The following is a 23,657-nucleotide window of genomic DNA, read 5'->3' as shown; positions in this document are numbered from 1 at the left end:
ACAGCGCTAACCACTACACCACCGTGCCACCCCTCAGAATGATCGTATATTTCCAAAAACAATAAAGCTTATCAGTTTGAAAATGTAATATCTTGTCTTTGTATTGTATTCAGTTAAATACAGGTTGAAACGGATTTGCAAATCATTGCATTCTGTTTTTATTTGCGTTTTATAAAGTGTTACAACTTGTCAATGTTGAAATAATGTAAATCATAAATCTCTTAATGTAGGAAAATAGTTTTTGAAAATCCTGGTGGAACTGTTCATTATTTTTCCCTCACTGAAGTTGGCATCCCTAAGTGGGTGCTAGGTTTCTGGCAGGCAGTTCATATGGTACCCCAAGGAGCTATAATCTGTAACTGCACACCAATAAAGTGAATTAACAATGAAGTGTCCATAAGATAGGTACAAAAATGAGTTAATCAAGCATTTCAGTGTTTTTCATCCTCATGTCTTGCGAACCTTACTGAGTTTATTCATAGCTAGTTAATCAGCTGAAGGAAAGAGAGTCTAAAACTCGCTCTGACGTATTATTTCTGCGACCTGCCTCTGCTACACGACATCAACACGCGCCTACACTCCTTCTTTCTCTCTTCCTAAAGATGGCGGCAGGGGTGAGTAAGATGGAAGAAGATCACTTTTCTGTACTAGTTTGAAGCTTGTGCTTATAATCTACAATTATCAAGTCCATCCTCGTTCTTTTTGAGTTTGTTGTCCTGATATTGGTTCTTGTAAGGGGTGTTTAAGCCACAGCGCTGTTTATTTTGGTATAAAATGTTGCCCGTGGCTTTAGTAATGTGTGTTCTGAATGGGGAGCTCGATGGGAGGAACACCGAGGCTGTCCGGCTGTGCCACGTTACACCGGAACGCACGCGCACTGCGGACTCCATCACAGTTTGGATTTATACTGACTTCAAATAATATATTTATGGTTAAAACGTAATACTACTCTTAAACAAGTGCTTGCCGGTTTAGGCTTGGATGCTAGTTGGATACCGTTAGCTGTGTCAGAATAAGGCTGTGTCCCAAATGGAGCCATGCTCCAAATGAACGTGCACTTATTTGGATATGGAATAAAGGTGTTTCTTATTTATTTATTTTTTTAATACACACATCCTGTGTAGTTCAGTACATGTCTAATAAGGAGCCATTTGGCTTTAAATTAACGTAGTCATGAACCCATAGCTTCCTCCCCCCAGTAAGTGTTTTGTATTGGGTTTTATTGATTAAGTTGATGTTAGCTGACATGGCTTTTTAAATACTGAGCACAAGGTTGAGCTTGATTAATTTGATCGTCTTTTGGTAAAGGCCAGGTTTGCTTGGTATATTTCATATGATAACACTGTTTTCTGCAGACTCTCTACACGTACCCTGAGAACTGGAGGGCTTTCAAGGCCCAGATTGCAGCCCAGTATAGCGGGGCTCGCCTGAAGGTGGCAAGCTCCCCCCCTGCCTTCACCTTTGGGCAGACGAACCGCTCCCCTGCTTTCCTCAACAACTTTCCCTTGGGCAAGGTTGGCAAATGCTCTGTTCTCGGCTTGTTTGTTCCTCTAACTGAAATTTCAAGGTACTTATTTTTCTATACTACTTGTCTTTTGTCTTTAGGTTCCAGCTTACCAGGGTGATGATGGTTTCTGTCTGTTTGAGAGCAATGCCATTGCTCATTACTGTAAGCATTACCTTGTGGTGTTCTCCATTTTATTAAAAAAAAAGTCAATATGTGTTGCATGGAGCATTGTCGCTGCTTTTCTAACGCCTTACTTTAATGTGCATCTTAAGGCCTCTGCATGCTCTTGTGACAAGGCTTTCGCAGATAGCTTTTCGCAGACAGTTGTAATTTATCGTTGAGCGGGGAGGAATAGGCGCGCGCGATGTTATTCACCGCCACAACGCAAGGGGGCGCGAAATCGCTAGGAGTAGTTGGTGGGTGTGGTTAGTGGAGTGTTTATCCTCCGGTTACTTATAATGATTAGAACTGGAGTTGTATAGCTGTACGTACTTCCTCGATCAACCGCTGTTCGTGCTGCTCCATCTTCACTCGTGTTTTTAAAAATGGCGGTAGTCAAAACAAAACAAACCGGGAAAGAAGGGAAGCGGAAGTGCGTGTACAGCGGATGTAGAGTGGACCAATCGGAGCCCTCTTGTCTGCGAGGCTTCTGTGGTGGTCACAATTTTTAGGAGGTGCGCGCAGAGCGTCTGCGAAGGTGGGGGGGCTACGCAGACACCATCTGCGACACCGTCTGCGAGGACTGGGTTGTCAGCATAAATTGGCCTTTACCCTGTCTCCAAGCTGGCAGCCTCTTGTTGCTGGAAGCAGTAGCAGGTGTGGCCTCACAAAGGGTTAATTTCTGTATGGATGATCTCTGTACAAGCAGTACAGAAGTTCTGCAAAGGAAAACAAGATCAGTAGGCTCAATATGGTTGGCCAATAAGATTGGCAGCTTGGCAACGTGCTGAAATTCATGTACGAGAACATAAATTGGTGATCAAAACAAGTTTTGTGTTCATGCTGTTGGGGAATTTTTTTTTTCCATTTTTCATAGTTGCCCAGAGGACAATTAGGTTAAAATCCTCCTCCCTATTGATGCTATACGTAGAGATCCTAATTTTGATTCCCACTACCTCCTGCATTATATGTGATCTGATTCATGGTAGGATGTTTCTTAATAGGTGGAATTAATTAGCATGTGTGTGCATGCCGGACAACCATTTGAACCTCAGGAACATGGTTATGTGGACACGCTGTTGAAACTGAGTAAAATAAAATGCAGTTCAGAGCTTTCCTTTAGTGCTCCTAGCACAACAGTCATGTTGCATATTGAGCAACATGTAACACAAATATGGAGAGACAGTTGCTAGCCAGATATGACTGTCTTGTGTGTTTTAAGAAAATGTCACAGCTCCATATGAAAGTGCACTTTCAGCCACAATGCTGAATTTTGTTGAACTTTGTCCTCTTCCCAGATGTTTTCCCTTAGTCTGTGTTATTGCTAACTAGCCTGCTGTGCATTTTTATAATACGCTTATTACACCATAACCCCACTATAACAAACTCCCTTACTACAAACTTTTGCATATAATGGGACTAAGTTCGTGGCCCTTGCCTTTATTGACAAGGAGTCAGTCTTAAAAAAAAAAAAAAATCATCGTCATGTACATTGGCGCTCAGAGCATGCAGTGCCATTAGAACTAATTACTATGCACCTGTTCTGGATTAGAGCGCAGTCACAGCACATGCTTATGAATTGGTGAAGTTTGGCAACTTTGTGTATTTGGACTCTACTTCTCTTCTTTGCCTTCGCGATTCTGTTTGTACAGTATCTCGTGTGACCATTGCGTGTTTCATGACCCTGCCTTGCATTTTTTAACTGTTTACCTTCCTGTTTGTAAATAAATGCTCTTCCTGCAATTACATCCGTCATTTGCCTGCTTACATGGTACACTGAGCCACTTGCTCCTCTTCCCACCAGAGACAAACAATAAGTAATCAAGTCCACAGTAAAGTTAACAATACTTGTTAACACCATAAAACAAAGGCCCAGCTTAGGTGTCGATCACTAATATTTATCAAGAACGATAACCAAAGGATCGATTAAAAGGACGAAATGACTGCTGATACCGCTAAAACTAACACCTAGTGAAAGCATACCAGCGGCTTTTTTTTTTTTAATATACCCCCCACCCAGCACTGCAGTGCGACATAAATGACCGGTGATTTGCAGCACATGAATGAACTGAATGGTGAAGGTTGAGAAAACATAGCGAGTCAGTGGGTAGACGTTGACGACGATACACCGGTAACTTCAGTCGTTTCCATGACAGATGAAGAAATCATCACCTCTGTTTGATCCTTTAACTCGGTTAATGAACTGCGATAGTGACTGGGAAGGAGAAATTTGTGATCAGGACAATGTCTTAAAATTTTGCATATAATGTCATTGTTTGGTGTGACGACTGTGTCTTTCAGTATTACTAACTTTTCGGTATAACACGCTTTTTGGATGTCCCTAAGGAGTTTGTTATAGTGGGGTTGCAGTGTACCACTTTTTCTAGTCCGTTATGGTTTCTGCCTAACCAAAATATGGGACTGGGAAGCTCACCGGAGATTTAATTTTCCCAGTCTGTGCACCACATCGCCTCCAAGTGAATGCAGAGTTAAGGCTGATTTTATACTTCAACATCAAGTCTACGCTAAAGGGTACGCAGCTACACCGTAACCTATGCTGTAGCCTGACTTGCACCTCTCCAGAAACGTAAATACAGGTCGTGGTGATGCAGACCATGACTCTGATTGGTCCTCTTGACAATGTTGCATTTCTTCCTACGCGTTTCCAGCTGCTCCTTCTCCGTGAAAATTGCATATCTACTGTCTCAATATTACATTTATATAGTGTGAGGCTCTATAACAACTGTTAGCAGTTTGTTTTGCTTCTAATCCTATGGATTTTAAACTGGCATTACTTTTGTCATGTTCCTGAATGCTATGGGACTTTCACTGTGAGCTGCTCATACTGCTGAATACAGAGGGGTTAAGATGCTTATGCTTTCAGTGAAAACTTTATAATTAGTCACGTGAGGCTTCTTTCCCTCCAATAAATTTTTTTCAAAATATTTTGTTTTAATTAATTGTTCCTACAGTAAAATACAGACCTCGCATTCCACTCATCTGTGTGTAAAAGCAGTAAATTCTGCTGTTTTATGTGCCGGCACGTCTTTCAGGAGACATGCACCTTACGTACAGAGGTGGACAAAGTACCCAACTTCATTACTTAAGTCAAAGTACAGATCCCACTGGTCAAATGTTACTCCGATACTAGTGAAAGTTGTACAGTCAAATTTTTACTTGAGTTAAAGTACTGAAGTATTTGCTTTTAAAAATACTTAAGTATTAAAAGTATATTTTCTGTCAACGCATTCTGGCAATAATACAACATTGCTTATAAAACCTAATGCCTCTGAAGCAACCGACTGGATTTACTGACTAGCTTGTAGAACCTGTAGAATGTTACAAAATGAAACACAACTGAACTGAATAAGAGCCATTGTTTTTTTAAATTGTAACACTCCTCCCCACCCCCACAAAGCAGCATGGTAGTGTTCTGACCCAGCTGTGGCAGTGTGTGCACACGTGCGTGTATGTTAATCAGGAAGCTGGTGGAATAGCTTGCTCAGAAAATAAAAATGACAATCCAACCTGCTTAAAACCCAGGTCCACACCTCGAGCTTAATAACTGCCCAACAGCAACACTGCTTTAAGCAAGACAAAAAAAAAAAGTGCAAGACCATCATCTGACATCAAAACAAAAAATTCCAGCAATTTGTGACTGACTAGTACAATACTGTCCATCTCACAGGTCTCACATGTGCGCGTGTGCAAGTGTATGCGTTCATGCATATGTGAATCTGCCTGTGCAATCATGGTGGTTTAATATTAAGCTATTTAGTCAGTGAAGCTTCACCTGATATGCTAGCAGAATCTTTTCAAACTCCAAATCATATTGGGTAGCTAACATTACTAGAAAAGAAAGATTTCAACATTTTGTTTATTTGGCAAGATTATGCTAAAACATTTCTGAAAGCACTTCAGATAAGTTAATGTTATTCATGTTAGCGTAACTCTGTTTTTACATGCTAACTAACAGTGTCCAAGTTAACTAGCTACGTGTTATTGCTAGCCGTGGACAAGGCGATGGCAACTTGGTGGACAAATCCAGAGAAAGTCATTTGACTAACCAGACTGCATAGGATAGGTATTGTAACATTATCTTTAGCTCTAAAAGCACAGACAACTTCATTGCAAGCTTTCTCTTGGAATAAAACATTTACATACCTCAATATGCTTCCGCAGGTTGGACAGTAAGTTTTTGTAGGCTGTGATGTGCTCTGTTTTAGGCAAATGTTTAAAACGAAACAACTCTTTATTCCTCATACCCCTTTTCCACCAAATCAGTTCCAGGGCTGGTTCGGGGCTGGTGCTGGTTCACAACTCGTTCAACTTGCGAGCCAGCTGAGAACCAGTTTGCTTTTCCATAGCTCGCGGTGCTAAGGGAAGACACGTCATTATGTCGCTGTATACGTCAGTTATGTCGCTGTATACATCAGTTATGTCGCTACGTTTGCATAAACCTTGGCGCGAATATCGAAGCAAAAACAACACAGAAGAAGCAGCAGCAATAATAATAATAATAATGGATGACTTCGCATTTGTACAGCTGCTGCTTCTCGTTGCTTAAAAATGGCGATCTTTCGCGGTCTTGTTATTGTTGTTGGTCTTAACAACTCCGCCCCCCGCTGACGTAAACGGTTCTTTCCTCTGGCCCAGCAGAGAGTTGGTGCTAGCCTGGAACCGTTTTTTCTGGCCCCAGAGCCAGTTCTTTGTCAGTGGAAACAGAAAACCCGGTTCCAAACTAAGCACTGGCCCCGAACCAGCCCTGGAACTGCTTTGGTGGAAAAGGGGCATCAGAAAACTGAAACATGGGTTCTAGCTATAGCCATGAGTGCGTGCATTCTCCAGAAGTACTGCCTCCCTCCATTCTGCTATGAACTGATTGTGTTAAATAATGCTGCGGAGAAATCATTGATCTTGATTTTATACAGTCTATGGACATGACCTGACCCTAGTGATTACTGCTAGGCTGTCTCAGTGTCACCTGCGAAAAAAAAACAATCGTGTTTTAGAAAAGAAAAAAAACCCCGTCCACTTTCAAAGCCACTTCATAGTAACGAGGACCTTGATAGAAATGTAGTGGAGTAAAAAGTATATTTGTCTTTCAAATGTAGTGACGTTAGTCATAAGTTGCCAAAAATGAATACTCAAGTACAGATGCTCAAAGTGTACTTAAGTACAGTACTCAAGTAAAATGTACTTTTGTTACTGTCCACCTCTGCTTACATACAAGTATAAATACTTCACCCTGCACAAGAATCGAAGCCGCACTTATGGCATAGATTCAATTCAGAAGTATAAATTGTCTTTTATGCTGAGATACTGCCGCCTACCCAGGCTATGGGCAGTGTTTTGATATTTGTCTTGTCAACTTTGCTTCTCTGGTAGTGAGCAATGATGTCCTCCGTGGCAGCACCCCTGAAGCCAGTGCCCAGGTACTGCAGTGGGTTAGCTTTGCTGATTCTGAGATCATCCCTCCAGCCAGCACTTGGGTCTTTCCAACCCTGGGCATCATGCAGTTCAATAAACAGGTCTGTAGATTTTGCCGTTTTGCTTTTGGAATGAGCTGAGCATTTTTCTACACTGACTTCTCCAAGTTTTATACGTGTGGTGACTTTTTTTTTTTTCTTTTCTTCCTGGGTCTTTGTATCTAGGCCACAGAACAGGCCAAAGAGGAGGTGAAGCGTGTGCTTACGGTCCTGAACCAGCATTTAAACACTCGCACTTTCCTGGTTGGTGAACGAGTCAGTCTGGCTGATATCACTGTGGTGTGCTCTCTACTCTGGCTCTACAAGCAGGTGAGTTTCATAAAACTGTTTTCTTCAAGGTTTCCTTTGACTTTCTTGTTCATTTGAAGAATGTGTCCATTTCTCCTTTCGGTACTGCTTAATGTTGCTTTTCTAGCACCACCTGGTATCTGTACTTTCATCTGGTAATCTCTGTTAGAATAATAATTTGAATTAGCTAATGTAGTGTATTTATAGAGGAAAACTGTGACTAATCTGAATGCAAGACTGTATCCTGGTAGAGTCCTGGTGTCCATTTCTCATAAATGCTATGTGAAATTTGCAAATGGATTTTATTTGCCGTAAAGAATGCGTTAGTTGACCATGTGTGTAATATTGATGTCTCCCACACACGATGGCCTGTTGATTGTGAGATGAATGGTCGTCTTGGTGGTGAACGTCCCCAGTGCAGCCAAGTGATGTATTATGCTGCATACTTTAATTCCATTAGAAAAAAGAATGAATGTTTAGTTGTGTTCGGACCATATTAAAACAACAAAATAATCAAGCATTTTTGTGGCTGAATCTCAAATTGCAGTATGGTGTGAACTAAGTAGGGTGTACAGTGGCATTATGCTCTCTGTAGGAAATGCAGTGGTTTGACTCTTCAGAATCTTGTGATAATGGTTTATGGAAACAAATTGGATGGAAACGGGTCTGCTGTCATTACCTTGTATCAGTAGATGAAACAGGCATGAAAATGATCATGCAAGTCTCTTTTTTTTTTTTTTTTTTAAAGAATGGATAGCTTCTTAAACAGCAGAAACTGTCCGATTGTTCTACAGAATAATGATCGATTGGTAATATAAAATAATGCATGACTTAATTCTGTACTGTAAATTTAAGTTAAGGAGATGCCTTGATGCAGATACTGAGAGATATAATGTTCAAAGTTGAATTTCAGTAAACAGTGAAATACCGGGCAATGAATCTGTCTTGTGTTGTATAGTGTTTTTTTTTTTTTTTTTTTTTGGATCAGGGAGCCAGATTACAAAACTCTGGTAATGGAAAATTTAATAAAATCTTGCACATATAGTGAAGTTCTTTTGAAATGTGTTTGGTGAAATTGGTGTCCATCAGCTGGGCTGTTGAACTGTTAAATGTTTTTGGTCTAAACTATCCTTCCAGTGCTGCACTTTTCTACTGCTAATGTCTTGAAGATGCCTGCAATGAATGTAAACAAAGCAGAGTTTATTTATTTTTTTGTTGTTGATGACCGCATGCTTATGCTTACCAGTTGTGGATGTGTTTTGAGGGTTGTTCTTTGTACCTTATTGATTGGGCCGTTTCTTATTGGGAAAATTTTTGTTCAGGGCTTCAATAATCAGATTAGATACATTTGCCATTGTTGCTCACTTGGGCCAATACGCAATGTGTGCTAACTGTTATTCAGAGTACAACCCTGTTTCCAAAAAAGTTGGGATGCTGTGTAAAATATAAATAAAATCAATGTTATTTACAAGTCATGGAAGCCCTATATTGAAAAGTTTATTATAGTATATAAATAGTATTATATGTATTGCATTGAATTAAATGTTGAAACTGAAATCTTGTGTGTGGGTGGGGTTATTTATTTATTTATTTATTTAAAATAAATTTATTAAATATAGGTTCATTTTCAATTTAATGCCAGCAACACATTCCAAAAAGGTTGAGAGACGGGCAATAAAAGACTGGAAAAGTTGTGTAGTGCTTTAAAAAAACACACACAGTGGAACATTTCAGAATTAATTAGGTTAACTGGCAACAGGTCAGTAATATGATTGGGTATAAAAAGAGCATCCCAGAGAGGCTGAGTCTCTCAGAAGTACAGATGGGGAGGGGTTCACCACTCTGTGAAAGATGTGAAGAATTTGGGCATCACATCATCTGTGCGGTACATAAGATCATTAAAAGATTCCGAGAATCTGGAGAAATCTCTTGTACATGGGCAAGGCCAAAAACCAACACTGGATGCCTGTAGTCTTCAGGTCCTCAGGCAGCACTGCATTAAAAACTCGTCAGACATGATTCTGTAGCGGAGATCACTGCATTGGTTCAAGAACTGTTCTGAAAACCTTTGGCTGTGAACGGTTTGTTGCTGCACCCAAAAATGCAAGTTAAAATTCTTCCATGCAAAGAAGAAACCATATACTTAAAAAAAAAAATTCAGAAACACTGCTGCTTTCTTTGGGCCTGAGCTCATTGTGGAAAACTGTCCTATGGTCTGATGAATCGAAATTTGAAATTCTTTTTGGGAATCATGGACCCTGAGTCTCCTGGGATTTAAAAAAAAATTAATAATAATGAGAGAATGTGACTAGTCATAGTAATTGGCACTAGCTGTGACAAACCGGGATGTCTGGTCACTATACCCTTTAGATCCAGAATGGTAAGAGATAGAGAATGATGCTTAGTGAGGAAAAGTTGCACCCTGCTGCCCTGAACAAAATAATAATAATAAAAAAAAGATTAAAAACATCATGAAAATTGATAGTTATAAGTGATTTTTATTGATCATTCCAGATCACTACCAAAAGTCACAGCAATGTAATTCAGCCTAGAGGTCTTCATGTGAAATTTGCTGATTGGTTGAAAACTGAGGGAGAAATAGTGCCCTAAAGACATTAGGAGGAGGAGGAGGAGAATAATGTAGAAAGATCCTGAGTCAGAGTAACAATTTGTGCCAGCATTGCTAGTGCCACATAAAAAAAAAAAAAAACCCACACAAAAAAAACTGTGATAGTATGGGGTGCATTAGTGCGCATGGAATGGGTAGTTTGCACATCTGGGAAGGTACCATTAATGCTGAACAATATACATATTTTGGAGCAACATGTGCTGTTATCTAGGTGATGTCTTTTACAGAGAAGGCCTTGCTTATTTCACCAGGACAGTGCTAAACCACATTCTGCATGTATTTACAACTGCATGGCTTCATAGTAAGGGCCTCTGCATGCTCTTGCGACAAGGCTTTCGCAGATAGCTTTTCGCAGACAGTTGTAATTTATCATTGAGCAGGGAGTAATAGGCATGCGCGATGTTATTCACCGCCACAACACAAGGGGGCGCGAAGTCGCGAAATCGTTAGGAGTAGTTGGTGGGTGTGGTAAGTGGAGTGTTTATCCTCCGGTTACTTATAATGACTAGAACTGGAGTCGTATAGATGTACGTACTTCCTCGATCAACCGCTTTTTGTGCTGTTCCATCTTCACTCGTGTTTTTAAAAATGGCGGTCGTGAAAACAAACCAAACCGGGAAAGTAGGGAAGCGGAAGTGCGTGTACAGCAGATGTAGAGTGGACCAATCAGAGCCCTCTTGTCTGTGACGCTGTCTGCGAGGCTTCTGCGGTGGTCACAATTTTTGGGAGGTGCGCGCAGAGCGTCTGCAAAGGTGGGGGGGGGCTACGCAGATGCCATCTGCGACGCCATCTGCGAGGACTGCGTTGTCAGCATAAATTGGCCTTAAGAGTCCAGGTGCTAAACTGGCCTGCTTGCACTCCAGACCTGTCTCCCATTTGGCACATTATGCAGCACAAAATGCACTGCAACCCTGCTATAACAAACTCCTTTACTATGAACTTTTGCATATAACAAACTAAGTTCATGTCCTTTGCCTGTAGTGACAAGGACTCAGTCTTCCAAAAACAAACAAACAAAAAAATCACTATCATGTCTATACACATTAGTGCTTGGAGCGCGTGCCACAGATTACAATGTGCATGCAACACCATTAGGAAACTTGTTTCATATACCTGTTCTGGACTAGAGTGCAATCACAGCTCTTGTTTATAAGCTCACTCTAAACATGCAGACTTGGCAAAGTACACGTGCTGTACCTAGTGGCTCACGTTACCAAGGCTTGTATGCATATTGCCTTTCTGGTTTTGACTTTTTGTGTGTTTGGACTCTGTCTTTGCCTCTGCCATTCTGTTTGTGCCTCGCATAACCATTGCTTGTTTCATGACCCTGCCTTTGTCTTACATTTTTAACTGTTTACCTGCCTGTTTGTAAATAAACGCTCTTCCTGCAATCACAGTTATTTGCCTGCGTCCATGGCACACTGAGCCATGTGCTCCTCTAGACAAACAATAAGTAATCAAGTCTGCAGTAAAGTTAACATGTGTTATACCATAAAGGCTTAGGTGTCGATCACTAGCAATTATCAAAAACAGTCATCAAAAAAATCAATAAAAGGATGAAATGACTGCGGATCCCGCTAAACACCTCGTTAAAGTGCACCGGTGATGTTTTTATACCCCCCGTCCAGCCTCACAGTGCAATATAAATAACCTCATCAGTGATTTACAACACATGAATGAATTGACTGGTGAAGACTGAGAAAGCATCACGAGTCAGTGGGTGGATGTTGACAGTGATACATCAGTAACCTCAGTCATTTCCATAACAGATGAAGAAATCATTGCCTCCGTTCATGATCCTTTAATTCTGCCAATGAACCAGGGATGAGAGTTTTCCGCTTTTTGGCGGATTTCTGCTTTTTCTGAGTAAAAAACAACCTTTTTATATTATGCCAAATCCGTTGAGAATTTTTTTAAAATTAATTTCGGGGGGTTGGGGTATGTTCCTTCATGTTGTTCAAACTTTATTAACTCCAACGATGTTTACACATTATTTGTAAGTCACCATATTTAGTCTCGTTTAATCTCGTTGAATGTGATGTAAAATTTGTGTTATCTACATCGTTATTGGTCAAAACATCGCTGTCGAGACCATAATAGCCAATCAAAACAGTTTTTACAAAGATACCCACATCCGCTTTCTTTTATCAAAACTTACACATGTTCGTGAGCTGCATATCAAAAATACTTTCCTCTAATCAGCGTGTTTTCTCAAGATGCCCAATACTATTGACAAGCGAGATGACGCGAAGGTACGTGAAATTGATGCTGGTATGAAGAACAAGTTTAGCAAAGCAAAAGGAAAGTGAGAGAGAGCAGAAGAGAGCTAGGTTAGAGCATGTAAAAACACAGGAGGAGCTGGCTAATGAAAGAAAAAGGAAAAAAGAGAGGACTGATGAGCTTTTGGCTTTGGCCAAGAAGCTGAAGAAGAATTCTAAATGATCTAATGAAAATTTGTTTCAAAAATAACTGGGAACTGTAAACAACTTAACTGTAAAAAGTGTGAATAGACATATGCTCTTCCTTTTGAAGAAAACATACAAGTGATGTGGACAATAAGATAAAGACAGTCCCCATAAAATATGCATTTGTTTGATTCAATACATTGAATATATGATAATTTGAATTATAGCTGACAGTGTTGATAACTGTAACTTTAAAGTTTAAATAGACATTGTGAAGAAATCATATACAAGTAATGTGGACATTAGGAAAAGGTCAGTCTCGATAAGATATATAAATGTTTTTATTGAATTCAATATATTGAATATATGAAAATTTGAATTATTAATGGAACTGTAAATAACTGAATTTTAATCGACATTTTTTAGAAAAACCAACTGATGTTGACAGTGAGTAATAAGCAGTCCCCATAAAATGTACATATTATTTTGAATTAATGCAATACACATATTGATTTTGATACATATTGTTCTATATAATAGTGTTTTTATTTCAATAAGTATGAAAATGGGCATTAGGTGTTTTAATTAACTACAGCTCAGATTGCAGGAAATAGGGTGTGTAAGGTCTCATTTTGAAAAAAAATTTCACGGGGGGTGTCCCCCTGGACCCCCCCTTATTACTTCGGGCGCCTTCGGTGCCCTCAGGACATTTTACAGATTTTCTTCTTTTTTCATCAGGACCCACTCTCATCCCTGATGAACTGAGATAGAGACTGGGAAGGAGAAATTCATGATCAGGAGAATGTCCTAAAATTTTGCATATTATGTGAGCCTGTGGTGTGACAATTGGGTCCATTTCAGTATTACAAACTTTTTGGTTTAACAAACTATTTGGACGTCCCCCAAGTAATTCATTATTGCGAGGTTGCAGTGTACCACTTTCTTCTAGTCAGTTATGGTTTCTGCCTAACCAAAATATGGGACTGGGAAGCACACCGGAGATTTAATGTTCCTTATAGTTAATTTCAGGGTTGCAGTGTACAACAAAGGTGACCCTGAACTGTTGAGCAAATTAAATTCTACATTGGGCAAGAATGGGACAACATTTCACTTTCAGAACTACAGTGCTTGGTCTCCTCAGTTCCCGAACATGTAGTGTTCGAAATAGAGGTGATGCAACACAGTGGTAAACATGTCCCTGTTTCACCCTATTTATTTATTTTTAAATTTAATGTGTTTCTGGGATCAAATTCAAAATGAGCACACATTTTTCAAGCAAGAAAATTTGTTTCAACATTTGGTATGTTGTCTTTGTCCTTTTATTTAAAATGAAAAATATAGAATTTCCATGATTTTATTAGTAATTATATATATTTTTATTTTATACAGCGTCCCAACTTTTTGTGGAAATTTGTTTAAAAAAAAAAAAAATTATGAAAGTTCTGTCACCTGTGAGCCAAATGGGCAATTTGTTCTCATTGGCTTCGTCATATTGCGCATCGGTCACAGAGCAAAGTGCTGATTACTACGGTCAGATGTTCATGGCTTTTTGATTAGCATTCACTGCTGTTTTTGCTCTGCGTCTGTTCCTCTGTGTTAAGAATGCTTTCCAGCTTTGAGTACCCAAGGGGCTAGGACAAATATAATTGAAGCACTATTCTGCTTAACCTGTTGATACAGCTCCAGAACATGTTCAGACTGATTGACTTGATGAAAGCTTGGTTCAGATATGATCCAGAACTGTGGGAAGATGTTTTCTTCTTTCCAGGAAAAGCAAGTCATGGCATGAAAGAAATGAAAATCAATATTCCTTGCCATTCTTAGGTTCTTGAGCCTGCTTTCCGTCAGCCCTACCCCAACGCCAATCGCTGGTTTGTGACCTGCATTAACCAGCCCCAGTTTAAAGCAGTTCTTGGAGAGGTCAAGCTCTGTGAGAAGATGGCTCAGTTTGATGGTAAGATGCTATTCCTTATTTGTAGTCTTATGATAATATTTCCTATTTAATTGGTTTACTAGGAACTATGGGTATCTGTTTTAGGAAATATAAAATGCCAATATCTGTACTAGGGATGGCGCAAACTAAAAAAAATCTTGACCGACCACCGAGCCTCATTAGCCAGTTAAAGTCGGTTAACCTATGAGTTTAAACAGGGATGCAAACGGCAGATGCGCCTTTTGGCGGATGCCGCCTTTTTCACGGCTGAATCGTGCAGATCCGATTTTTTTTTTTTTTAGGGGGGGGCGTTGGAGTGTCTGAATAATTTCATCAGAGTAAATTCTGTATTAAAGTTGCTAAGTGGGCAGGTGCCGTTGCGGTCTGGGAGGTGGGGGGCAGTGGGTCGGAGGGCTGTGCACGTTTTCGCGGAAGCTGCGCAGGTGTGCGCGGCTTTCTGATTTGCTGTTTTCTTCTCGTGCTTCCTGTGTTTCGTGGACTGTGGTGGCGTTTGCTTGTTTGGTAATCTTAATACAGAATTAAAACTTAAAAAAATTAAACACACTCTTAAAAATTAAAAAACACTCTTAAAAACCAAATTTCACACTCTGTGTCTCTGCTCGCAGCGCGCGGATGAGGGAGGGGCTGCTCGCTCTCACACACACACATGAGGGAGGGGCTGCTCCCTCTCTCTCACACACACACGAGGGAGGGGCTGCTCCCTCTCGGAGAGACACATTCACACAGTTCAGCGCAGCTCCTGCTATAGCGACTGCTGTGCGCACTGCATCACTCTCATAATTTCCCACAGGGGAATTGTCTCTAGTTTAACTGACAACCAAAAAAAATTAACCGGTTGACGTTGATTCGGTCAACCATCGGTCAAACGGTCATCGGTTAACATCCCTAATCTGTACTGACCATTAGATTATGGGAATGTACTATCAAAGTGATTCCAAAGTTTGACAATCCACTTCTGGCTCAGTCTCTTGGCTGAAACCTGTAGAGGCACCTGTATGTGCATGTTTAACTGAATTCAAGCATGTTTAAGAATGTAATTGGCGTGCCAGCCTCAGGTAGCAATTCCAGTCACGGTGTGGTGCCACTGCATACTAACTATGTAAGTGCCATGTTGTATAACCTCAGTCTGTGATGTAATCCTCTGTGGCCGAGCGGTCTAGAGCGCTGTCCAGGAAAGGAACAGATTTTGCAATGTCTATTCGAATCCTGGCGTCAACCTATTTCTGAGCGAGCTATTTTTTTCCATTTATGTACTGTAGCTTCTATTTCCCAGTCAGATAAAGGCTGAACCCAGACCTGCACAGGTCTCTAGTCATTCCTGTTGAGTTGTGAGGTGTTCTCCAATATTAATGCCCTATATTGGCCGCTCTGAAAGCCCTTCCCTTTTCCCCTTTATCTCGCATTAATAATCTCCTGACTCCTTTTGATTTCCCCCTTGAAAGATAAGCTCAATGTCAAGGTCAATGGAGAATGTTTTGTCCATTAATGTGAAATAAAATCGATCGCCATACGTGTGACTTGTTTAACATGAAACATGTATATGTTAAACATCAGTTAACTTTTTATGAAGGATACAGCTGGATTATTATTATTTTTAAGCAAAAATTAGTCAGTGGCACATTTTAACTTAGAAGGCGGGGAAAAATTAAATGGGTCTACAAGAAAGTGTAAACTCATTGCATCTTGTATTATAAATAATATTTAACTCTTAGAACCTGACTGATGCAAATTGCATCCACATCACTTTCTTGGTTTAATTGCTCATGAAATATTCATTGCTTAGAGGAGCTGTACAAATCGCACTAAACAGTACAATTTGACCTTTCCAGTGATGCTAGTTGATTGTCTATTTGACAAAGTCGCATCCGTTTCCACACTCATTACTCTTGTTTGAATTACTCATAAACTCCTCATTGCATAGCTATGGAACAGAAAGAGTGGAACCCGGACCTTTGTAATGACGCTAGTCACGTTTGTACAGTATTTGTACATACCCAAGTAATCCTGTTATGAATACAGATCAAAATTCTGTAAAGTAATATCTTTACTAATTTCTTATCAGATGATGGAAGATCTGGATAGCCTAGGCTGTTTTTGGGAGGGGGAAGTATGGCTAGCTTTTATAATGACCAAAATCATGGCTTAAAAGTAAAGGTAGTGAAATTACCCTGAAATAGTCCATGGTTCGTAGTGTTAAGAGTAATGATAACTGGAAAGTTATCTTAAAATGCTGCTCAAGCACCTGTGTTTAAGCAGCATAGTCAAATTTGTTGCAGTAGAAACTGGAAATTAAATATACAGGATTTTACAGTAACCACCAGACAAGTGGCAGATCGGCTCTAGTCTGGCTAACGCGACTTCAGAGCTCTGCGAGCATTTGGTCTGGCAAAGATATTAAGCCCAACCGTTTCCCAAAGTGCGTGGTTGACCCGCCTCCCTGAAATGCCTCAGTTTGCTACTGGTCGAAGCCAGAAAAGGCTGTGACGAAGCTTAAACCAATCACATCACTCTTTCCTCTGACGTATGTGACGCGACAGGGCTAACTGGTAGATTAAACTCTTACCGAAGCCGGTCGGGAGCAAGGCGAAAACGTCCTTCCTTTCAATAAATACCTCCAGGGCTGCTCTTTGCTCCGTTTTCAATGAGAACTTGCTCCATGTTCGTAATGTTTCTAGTGAATGAAGCGCTTCCGGCATAGATTCTGTAAACAATCTATGGCTTCCGGTCGCAGTTCTACTACGTCACTGCCTTGAACACGCCTCTACCCAGGGCCGTTGGAGATGCTCAAAGTTGATTGGCTCCCGATTTTTCGGGAGCTTGGAAGAGCTGTAGATAGCTTGCCTGGCCAGACTAAGCTCGCAACAGGCCCTCGTGTTGCGTCGTGCTTAGGATGGGCGGGCCCAGGCTAGATCGGCTCAGCCAGCTGATTTTTCAGTCAAGCTTTTGCTTTGGAGTTCATTATTTCTGTACATGTTGAATACATAAGTATAGCCCAGACAAGAGGAAAATTTAATTGCAGTGGAAAAATGATGGTTGTCACATGAAAGATCCCCCCCCATTCTTGTTCTCTGAACAGTGAACCAAATATCTATTCTTTAACTATATTCATTATTAAAAATTGAGGATTTAAATTGCTCTCCATGTTGGACATTACAATTTAGTTGACCCAGCTTCCCCAGTAGAAATCGAAGCTGAAGAATTGGACTCAGTTTCCTGTTCTGTTTTGTTCCTGTAGCCAGGAAGTTTGCTGAGAACCAGCCTAAGAAGGAGACTCCATCCAAGAAGGAGAAAGCTGGTAAGGAGGCTGGTAAGCAGCAGCCCCAGCAACAGCAGGAGAAAAAGGAGAAGAAAAAGGAGGAGAAAAAGCCTGCCCCTCCAGCTGAGGAGATGGATGAGTGTGAAGCTGCACTTGCCTCTGAACCAAAAACCAAGGACCCATTTGCTCACCTTCCAAAGAGGTAAATGAATGCTAGCTTTGTTTCTGGTAAATTTCAAGGACTCGATACCTTTTTTTTTGGCATTTTGACTTTGGTACTACCAGGAAGCCATTTGTTTATTGTGCACTACAATAATGTGAATGTGTAATGGTACATTATTTAGGTTTTTGAAGCCTCTTTATTAATTTATCACCAGCTCATTTGTGTTGGACGAGTTCAAGAGAAAGTACTCTAACGAGGACACACTGACTGTGGCTATCCCTCACTTCTGGGAAAACTTTGACCGTGAGGGCTTCTCTATCTGGTATGGTGAATACCGCTTTCCAGATGAGCTGACCATGACCTTCATGAGCTGCAATCTTATCACGGGTACGAACAGGACATGCTGATGGCAAATTTTGTTTTCGTTCACTTGGAATGTTTCTAGCTTGTTGAGTCACTACAGAGTGCAGGTAGATCCCACCAGTTAGCATCATGAAATGAAGCTTGTCAAACTTGTTTGCTGCTGCTTCCATATTTTGTAAATAATACCGGCATTTTTATTTTCTCAAAAGAGGGCTGAAATTACACCGTATTGACACTGATCAAGAACATACACTTTTTAAGATGGAAGTGGTCAGTGTTAGAAAAATCACATAGTTGATGAATGTTGAAATGGTCACATGACCACAGTGGTGCTTTTCTTCTCTTTTCAGGTTATTTGTGTAGAGAAGTGATATTTTGTGGGTTTTTTTTCTTATTAAAAAAAAAAAGGCCTTCCACATTAATTTGAAATGTTGCCTCAATGGTCGTTTGTACTTTAAACTTGTTAATATTGCTGTATATTTTTGGGGATACACTGTTGCTCTTGCACTGTTGGATTAAGACAGTGTGATTGAGGTGACCTCGTTTCTTCTGTTTTAGGAATGTTCCAGCGTCTTGATAAACTGCGCAAGAACGCTTTTGCTAGCGTCATCCTGTTTGGCACGAACAACGACAGCTCTATCTCTGGCATTTGGGTTTTCAGAGGCCAAGATCTAGCTTTCACTGTATGTCACCTTAACTTTTTCTGTTCTTAATTTTGGGATAATTTTAGCAGGTTGGTTCTTTCCAAAGAAATGCTTTTTGTATTTTTCTTCCTAGAAATGTTTTTTTTATTTTTATCTTTTTATTTTTTTCAATTTTAAATGCATGGTCTGTTTTTGTAGGCTAACCACTACTAGTATTGCATCTTCTTTACTGCTGAATTGAATTTGTCCAGTTCCTGGTAATGTCTTTATCCTTAGAAATGATCATTCTTGCTGCGAAATGTTCTTGTTCACAATTGTTTTCTTGTTTCAGCTATCTGAAGACTGGCAGATTGACTACGAGTCCTATAACTGGCGTAAGCTGGATGTGGACAGTGAGGAGTGCAAGACCATGGTGAAGGAATACTTTGCATGGGAGGGTGAATTCAAGCACGTAGGAAAACCTTTCAGTCAGGGCAAGATCTTCAAGTGAGCAGTGATGGCACTTCCCAACTGTCAACATCTGAATCTAAGGACATGAAAAATGGAACTGAAATGTCAAGTTGGAGGGTGTTGAATTGAGGAAAAATAAAAAACTTTTCACAATCCCACTTGGTTTTTTATTTATTTTTTACTAGAAAGTATCGTTTAGTTTTGTATGCAAAATTAAAAGGGCTGAACATTACTCAGTTTTATTAAAGACATTTTTGAAGTTAAGTGGGTGGCAGTAAGTAGGGTAGCAGGTGGTTTTCTTTTTCCAGTTTCTCTTTAGTAATACTTGTTTGATTATTGCAAGATGTTTGTATTTAATTAAATAATTGCAAAGGACATGTAATTGGTGATATGTAATGGGTAACATACAAACTATTTCTGGCTTGGATTGAACTGCTTTTCAAATCTGTTGAACCTTTTGGGACAAAATAGTTGCTCAAATTGGATAAAGGTTTATAGCAATTTTGGTACCACACAATGTTGCAGCTTTCCAGTTGCTCAGCTTGAACTTTCTTCCTCTTGGACACTCGTACTCAATGTCTCTAGAGAGATGTCATTTGAGTCAACACCACTCATTTGCTTAGTCATTACTTCTGTAGCTCAGCCACCACCACCACCTCTCCCAGTGCACGCCCATGCTGAGCCACACCCTACCTACCGCAAGGTGGTGGTGGTGGTTTTTTTTTTTTTAAGCTGTTTTGGATTTATAAAAGGAGTTGTTGCTGTAATGCAGCAGAGGGCGCTCAAAGCTACAAATAGGGAGATGTTTCTTGCTCCTAAAATGGAGACCAGCTTCTAAGAACTAAAGTTAGTGAGGTTGTGTTCTTAAAATGGAGTGCATACAGGGCTCTTAAAAGCCAAGAACCATCCCCCCCCCCTTTTTTTTAAAACTTTGCGTAGTATCAATGCTATAAGTTATTTGTGGGATCTAATGAGTTCAAGTTTCTTTTTCAAAAGGAAGTCTTTTCCTTAAAATGAATCTTGTGTGGGTGATGTTTTATGGGCTACCTGTCCTACGCCCTTCCCCAGGTTTGGAAGCACTGGTCGGTGAAAAACATGCAGACATTTTAATTTGTATATACATAAGCATGAAAGTCATGCTTGAATATGGGGACTGATTGTTTTAATCGTTATGCAATATTAATCAAACTTTTATACTCTTGTTAAATATAAGGTAATTGTGCAGTTTGAAAGGGTAAGTAGTTAAAGTCCATGTTATGAGCCCCGTTACAAGTGTTTCCTCCTCTACAGTTTAGGGGGTTGATTGAAAAGTAAATCTCATGACATCATACATGTGAGCCTATATTCAGTAAAAGTTGGGACAAAGTACAAATTGTAAATAAAAACGGAATGCAATGATGTGGAAGTTTCAAAATTCCATATTTTATTCAGAATAGAACATCGATGATAAATGTTTAAACTGAGAAAATGTATCATTTAAAGAGAAAAATTAGGTGATTTTAAATTTCATGACAACACATCTCAAAAAAGTTGGGACAAGGCCATGTTTCCCACTGTGAGACATCCCCTTTTCTCTTTACAACAGTCTGTAAACGTCTGGGGACTGAGGAGACAAGTTGCTCAAGTTTAGGGATAGGAATGTTAACCCATTCTTGTCTAAGATTCTAGTTGCTCAACTGTCTTAGGTCTTTTTTATCGTGTCTTCCATTTTATGATGCGCCAAATGTTTTCTATGGGTGAAAGATCTGGACTGCAGGCTGGCCAGTTCAGTACCCGGACCCTTCTTCTACGCAGCTGTGATGCTGTAATTGATGCAGTATGTGGTTTGGCATTGTCATGTTGGAAAATGCAAGGTCTTCCCTGAAAGAGACGTCGTCTGGATGGGAGCATATGTTGCTCTAGAACCTGGATATACCTTTCAGCATTGATGGCGTCTTTCCAGATGTGTAAGCTGCCCATGCCACACACACTAATCCAACCCCATACCATCAGAGATGCAGGCTTCTGAACTGAGCGCTGATAACAACTTGGGTCGTCCTTCTCCTCTTTAGTCCGAATGACAAGGCGTCCCTGATTTCCAAAAAGAACTTCAAATTTTGATTCATCTGACCACAGAACAGTTTTCCACTTTGCCACAGTCCATTTTAAATGAGCCTTGGCCCAGAGAAGACGTCTGCGCTTCTGGATCATGTTTAGATACGGCTTCTGCTTTGAACTATAGAGTTTTAGCTGGCAACGGCGGATGGCACGGTGAATTGTGTTCACAGATAATGTTCTCTGGAAATATTCCTGAGCCCATTTTGTGATTTCCAATACAGAAGCATGCCTGTATGTGATGCAGTGCCGTCTAAGGGCCCGAAGATCACAGGCACCCAGTATGGTTTTCTGGCCTTGACCCTTACGCACAGAGATTCTTTCAGATTCTCTGAATCTTTTGATGATATTATGCACTGTAGATGATGATATGTTCAAACTCTTTGGAATTTTACACTGTCGAACTCCTTTCTGATATTGCTCCACTATTTGTCGGCACAGAATTAGGGGGATTGGTGATCCTCTTCCCATCTTTACTTCTGAGAGCCGCTGCCACTCCAAGATGCTCTTTTTATACCCAGTCATGTTAATGACCTATTGCCAATTGACCTAATGAGTTGCAATTTGGTCCTCCAGCTGTTCCTTTTTTGTACCTTTACCTTTTCCAGCCTCTTATTGCCCCTGTCCCAACTTTTTTGAGATGTGTTGCTGTCATGAAATTTCAAATGAGCCAATATTTGGCATGAAATTTCAAAATGTCTCACTTTCGACATTTGATATGTTGTCTATGTTCTACTGTAAATACAATATCAGTTTTTGAGATTTGTAAATTATTGCATTCCGTTTTTATTTACAATTTTTACTTTGTCCCAACTTTTTTGGAATCAGGGTTGTATTATAACCACCTTCAAATAAGGTCATCTGTATTTGTATTATTCTATACATATCACATTTTTATTTATTATTAAATATGCACTAAAATTACTAGGATTTGACACCCCCCAGATCAAATTAATTTAGCTGCATGTTTTTGGCCTTAGGGTTGTTGGGTCACACCTAGATAAAGATATAGTTCAAGATATATTTCACCACAAGCACATGTTGCAGTGTTGAAAACAATGCTGGAATGACGATGAGTAAACAAACAAAAAAGCTGAGTAAAACAGAAGTGTCAGATGGTAGAACAGTATAAATAAAATAAACGTATAGGATGCAGTTGGCTTGCCTGTTTACCCCCAGGCATACAGTAGTTTGCATAAAGGCATGCCTGCTGACACACCCTGGAGCCTGGTGGAGTAACAAATAGGCGTGCAAACCGCAGAAACGACTCATGAAATTTAGATTCTCATCTCACCACTTCACGTTTGGTTTGTTATTTATGTATGAATACATGTAGACAATACTCAAAATTTTCTGCAAGTTTATCATTTGGAGCAAGTGAACAAAAATGCTGTGTTCTAAGTGCATGAAGTGTACATATGGGGGTGTAAGAACTTGGAAACACTGGTGTTGCTTTGGTTTCAACACCAGCTTTTATACTGACAGTGGTGCTTGAAAGTTTGTGAACCCTTTAGAATTTTCTATATTTCTGCATAAAGGTGACCTAAAACAATCATCAGATTTTCACACAAGTCTTAAAAGTAGATAAAGAGAACCCAGTTAAACAAATGAGACAAAAATATTATACTTGGTCATTTATTTATTGTTACGGTCGGCTGCACTAATGCTTGTTTGAGGAAAATGATCCAATATTACATATCTGTGAGTGGCAAAAGTATGTGAACCTCTAGGATTAGCAGTTAATTTGAAGGTGAAATTAGAGTCATGTGTTTTCAATCAATGGGATAACAATCAGGTGTGAGTGGGAACCCTGTTTTATTTAAAGAACAGGGATCTATCAAAGTCTGATCTTCACAACACATGTTTGTGGAAGTGTATCATGGCATGAACAAAGGAGATTTCTGAGGACCTCAGAAAAAGCGTTGTTGATGCTCATCATGTTGGAAAAGGTTACAAAACCATCTCTAAAGAGTTTGGACTCCACCAATCCACAGTCAGACAGATTGTGTACAAATGGAAGAAATTCAAGACCATTGTTACCCTCCCCAGGAGTGGGCAACCAACAAAGATCACTCCAAGAGCAAGGCGTGTAACAGTCGATGAGGTCACAAAGGACCCCAGGGTAACTTCTAAGCAACTGAAGGCCTCCCTCACATTGACTAATGTTCATGAGTCCACCATCAGGAGAACACTGAACAACAATGGTGTGCATGGCAGGGTTGCAAGGAGAAAGCCACTGCTCTCCAAAAAGAACAT

The 23,657-nt window shown here is 40.0% G+C and overlaps 1 protein-coding gene across 1 annotated transcript; it reads left to right on the top strand.

Annotated features, from left to right (window-relative positions):
- Positions 1-531: 531 nt before the first annotated feature.
- Positions 532-19,465, top strand: eef1g (eukaryotic translation elongation factor 1 gamma). The gene is made up of 10 exons (XM_060927991.1): positions 532-614; positions 1,356-1,514; positions 1,606-1,669; positions 7,055-7,197; positions 7,321-7,464; positions 14,302-14,431; positions 17,667-17,889; positions 18,065-18,237; positions 18,772-18,896; positions 19,189-19,465. Exons 1-10 carry the CDS (start codon positions 603-605, stop codon positions 19,345-19,347), a joined length of 1,332 nt encoding a protein of 443 aa, XP_060783974.1. The 5' UTR covers positions 532-602; the 3' UTR covers positions 19,348-19,465.
- The last annotated feature ends 4,192 nt before the right edge of the window (positions 19,466-23,657 follow it).

This window comes from Neoarius graeffei, chromosome 8 (genome assembly GCF_027579695.1).
Source record: "Neoarius graeffei isolate fNeoGra1 chromosome 8, fNeoGra1.pri, whole genome shotgun sequence".
NCBI classification, from domain to species: domain Eukaryota; kingdom Metazoa; phylum Chordata; class Actinopteri; order Siluriformes; family Ariidae; genus Neoarius; species Neoarius graeffei.
The sequence above is the reverse complement of the archived record's forward strand: the minus strand, read 5'-3'. Positions and strand labels throughout refer to the sequence as shown.

Bases quoted from the DNA above. Each gene is read 5' to 3' on its own strand.
- eef1g (XM_060927991.1), top strand. The intron at 1,515-1,605 runs GTTGGCAAATGC...TTTTGTCTTTAG, and splicing joins ACAACTTTCCCTTGGGCAAG to GTTCCAGCTTACCAGGGTGA. The intron at 7,465-14,301 runs GTGAGTTTCATA...TGCCATTCTTAG, and splicing joins TACTCTGGCTCTACAAGCAG to GTTCTTGAGCCTGCTTTCCG.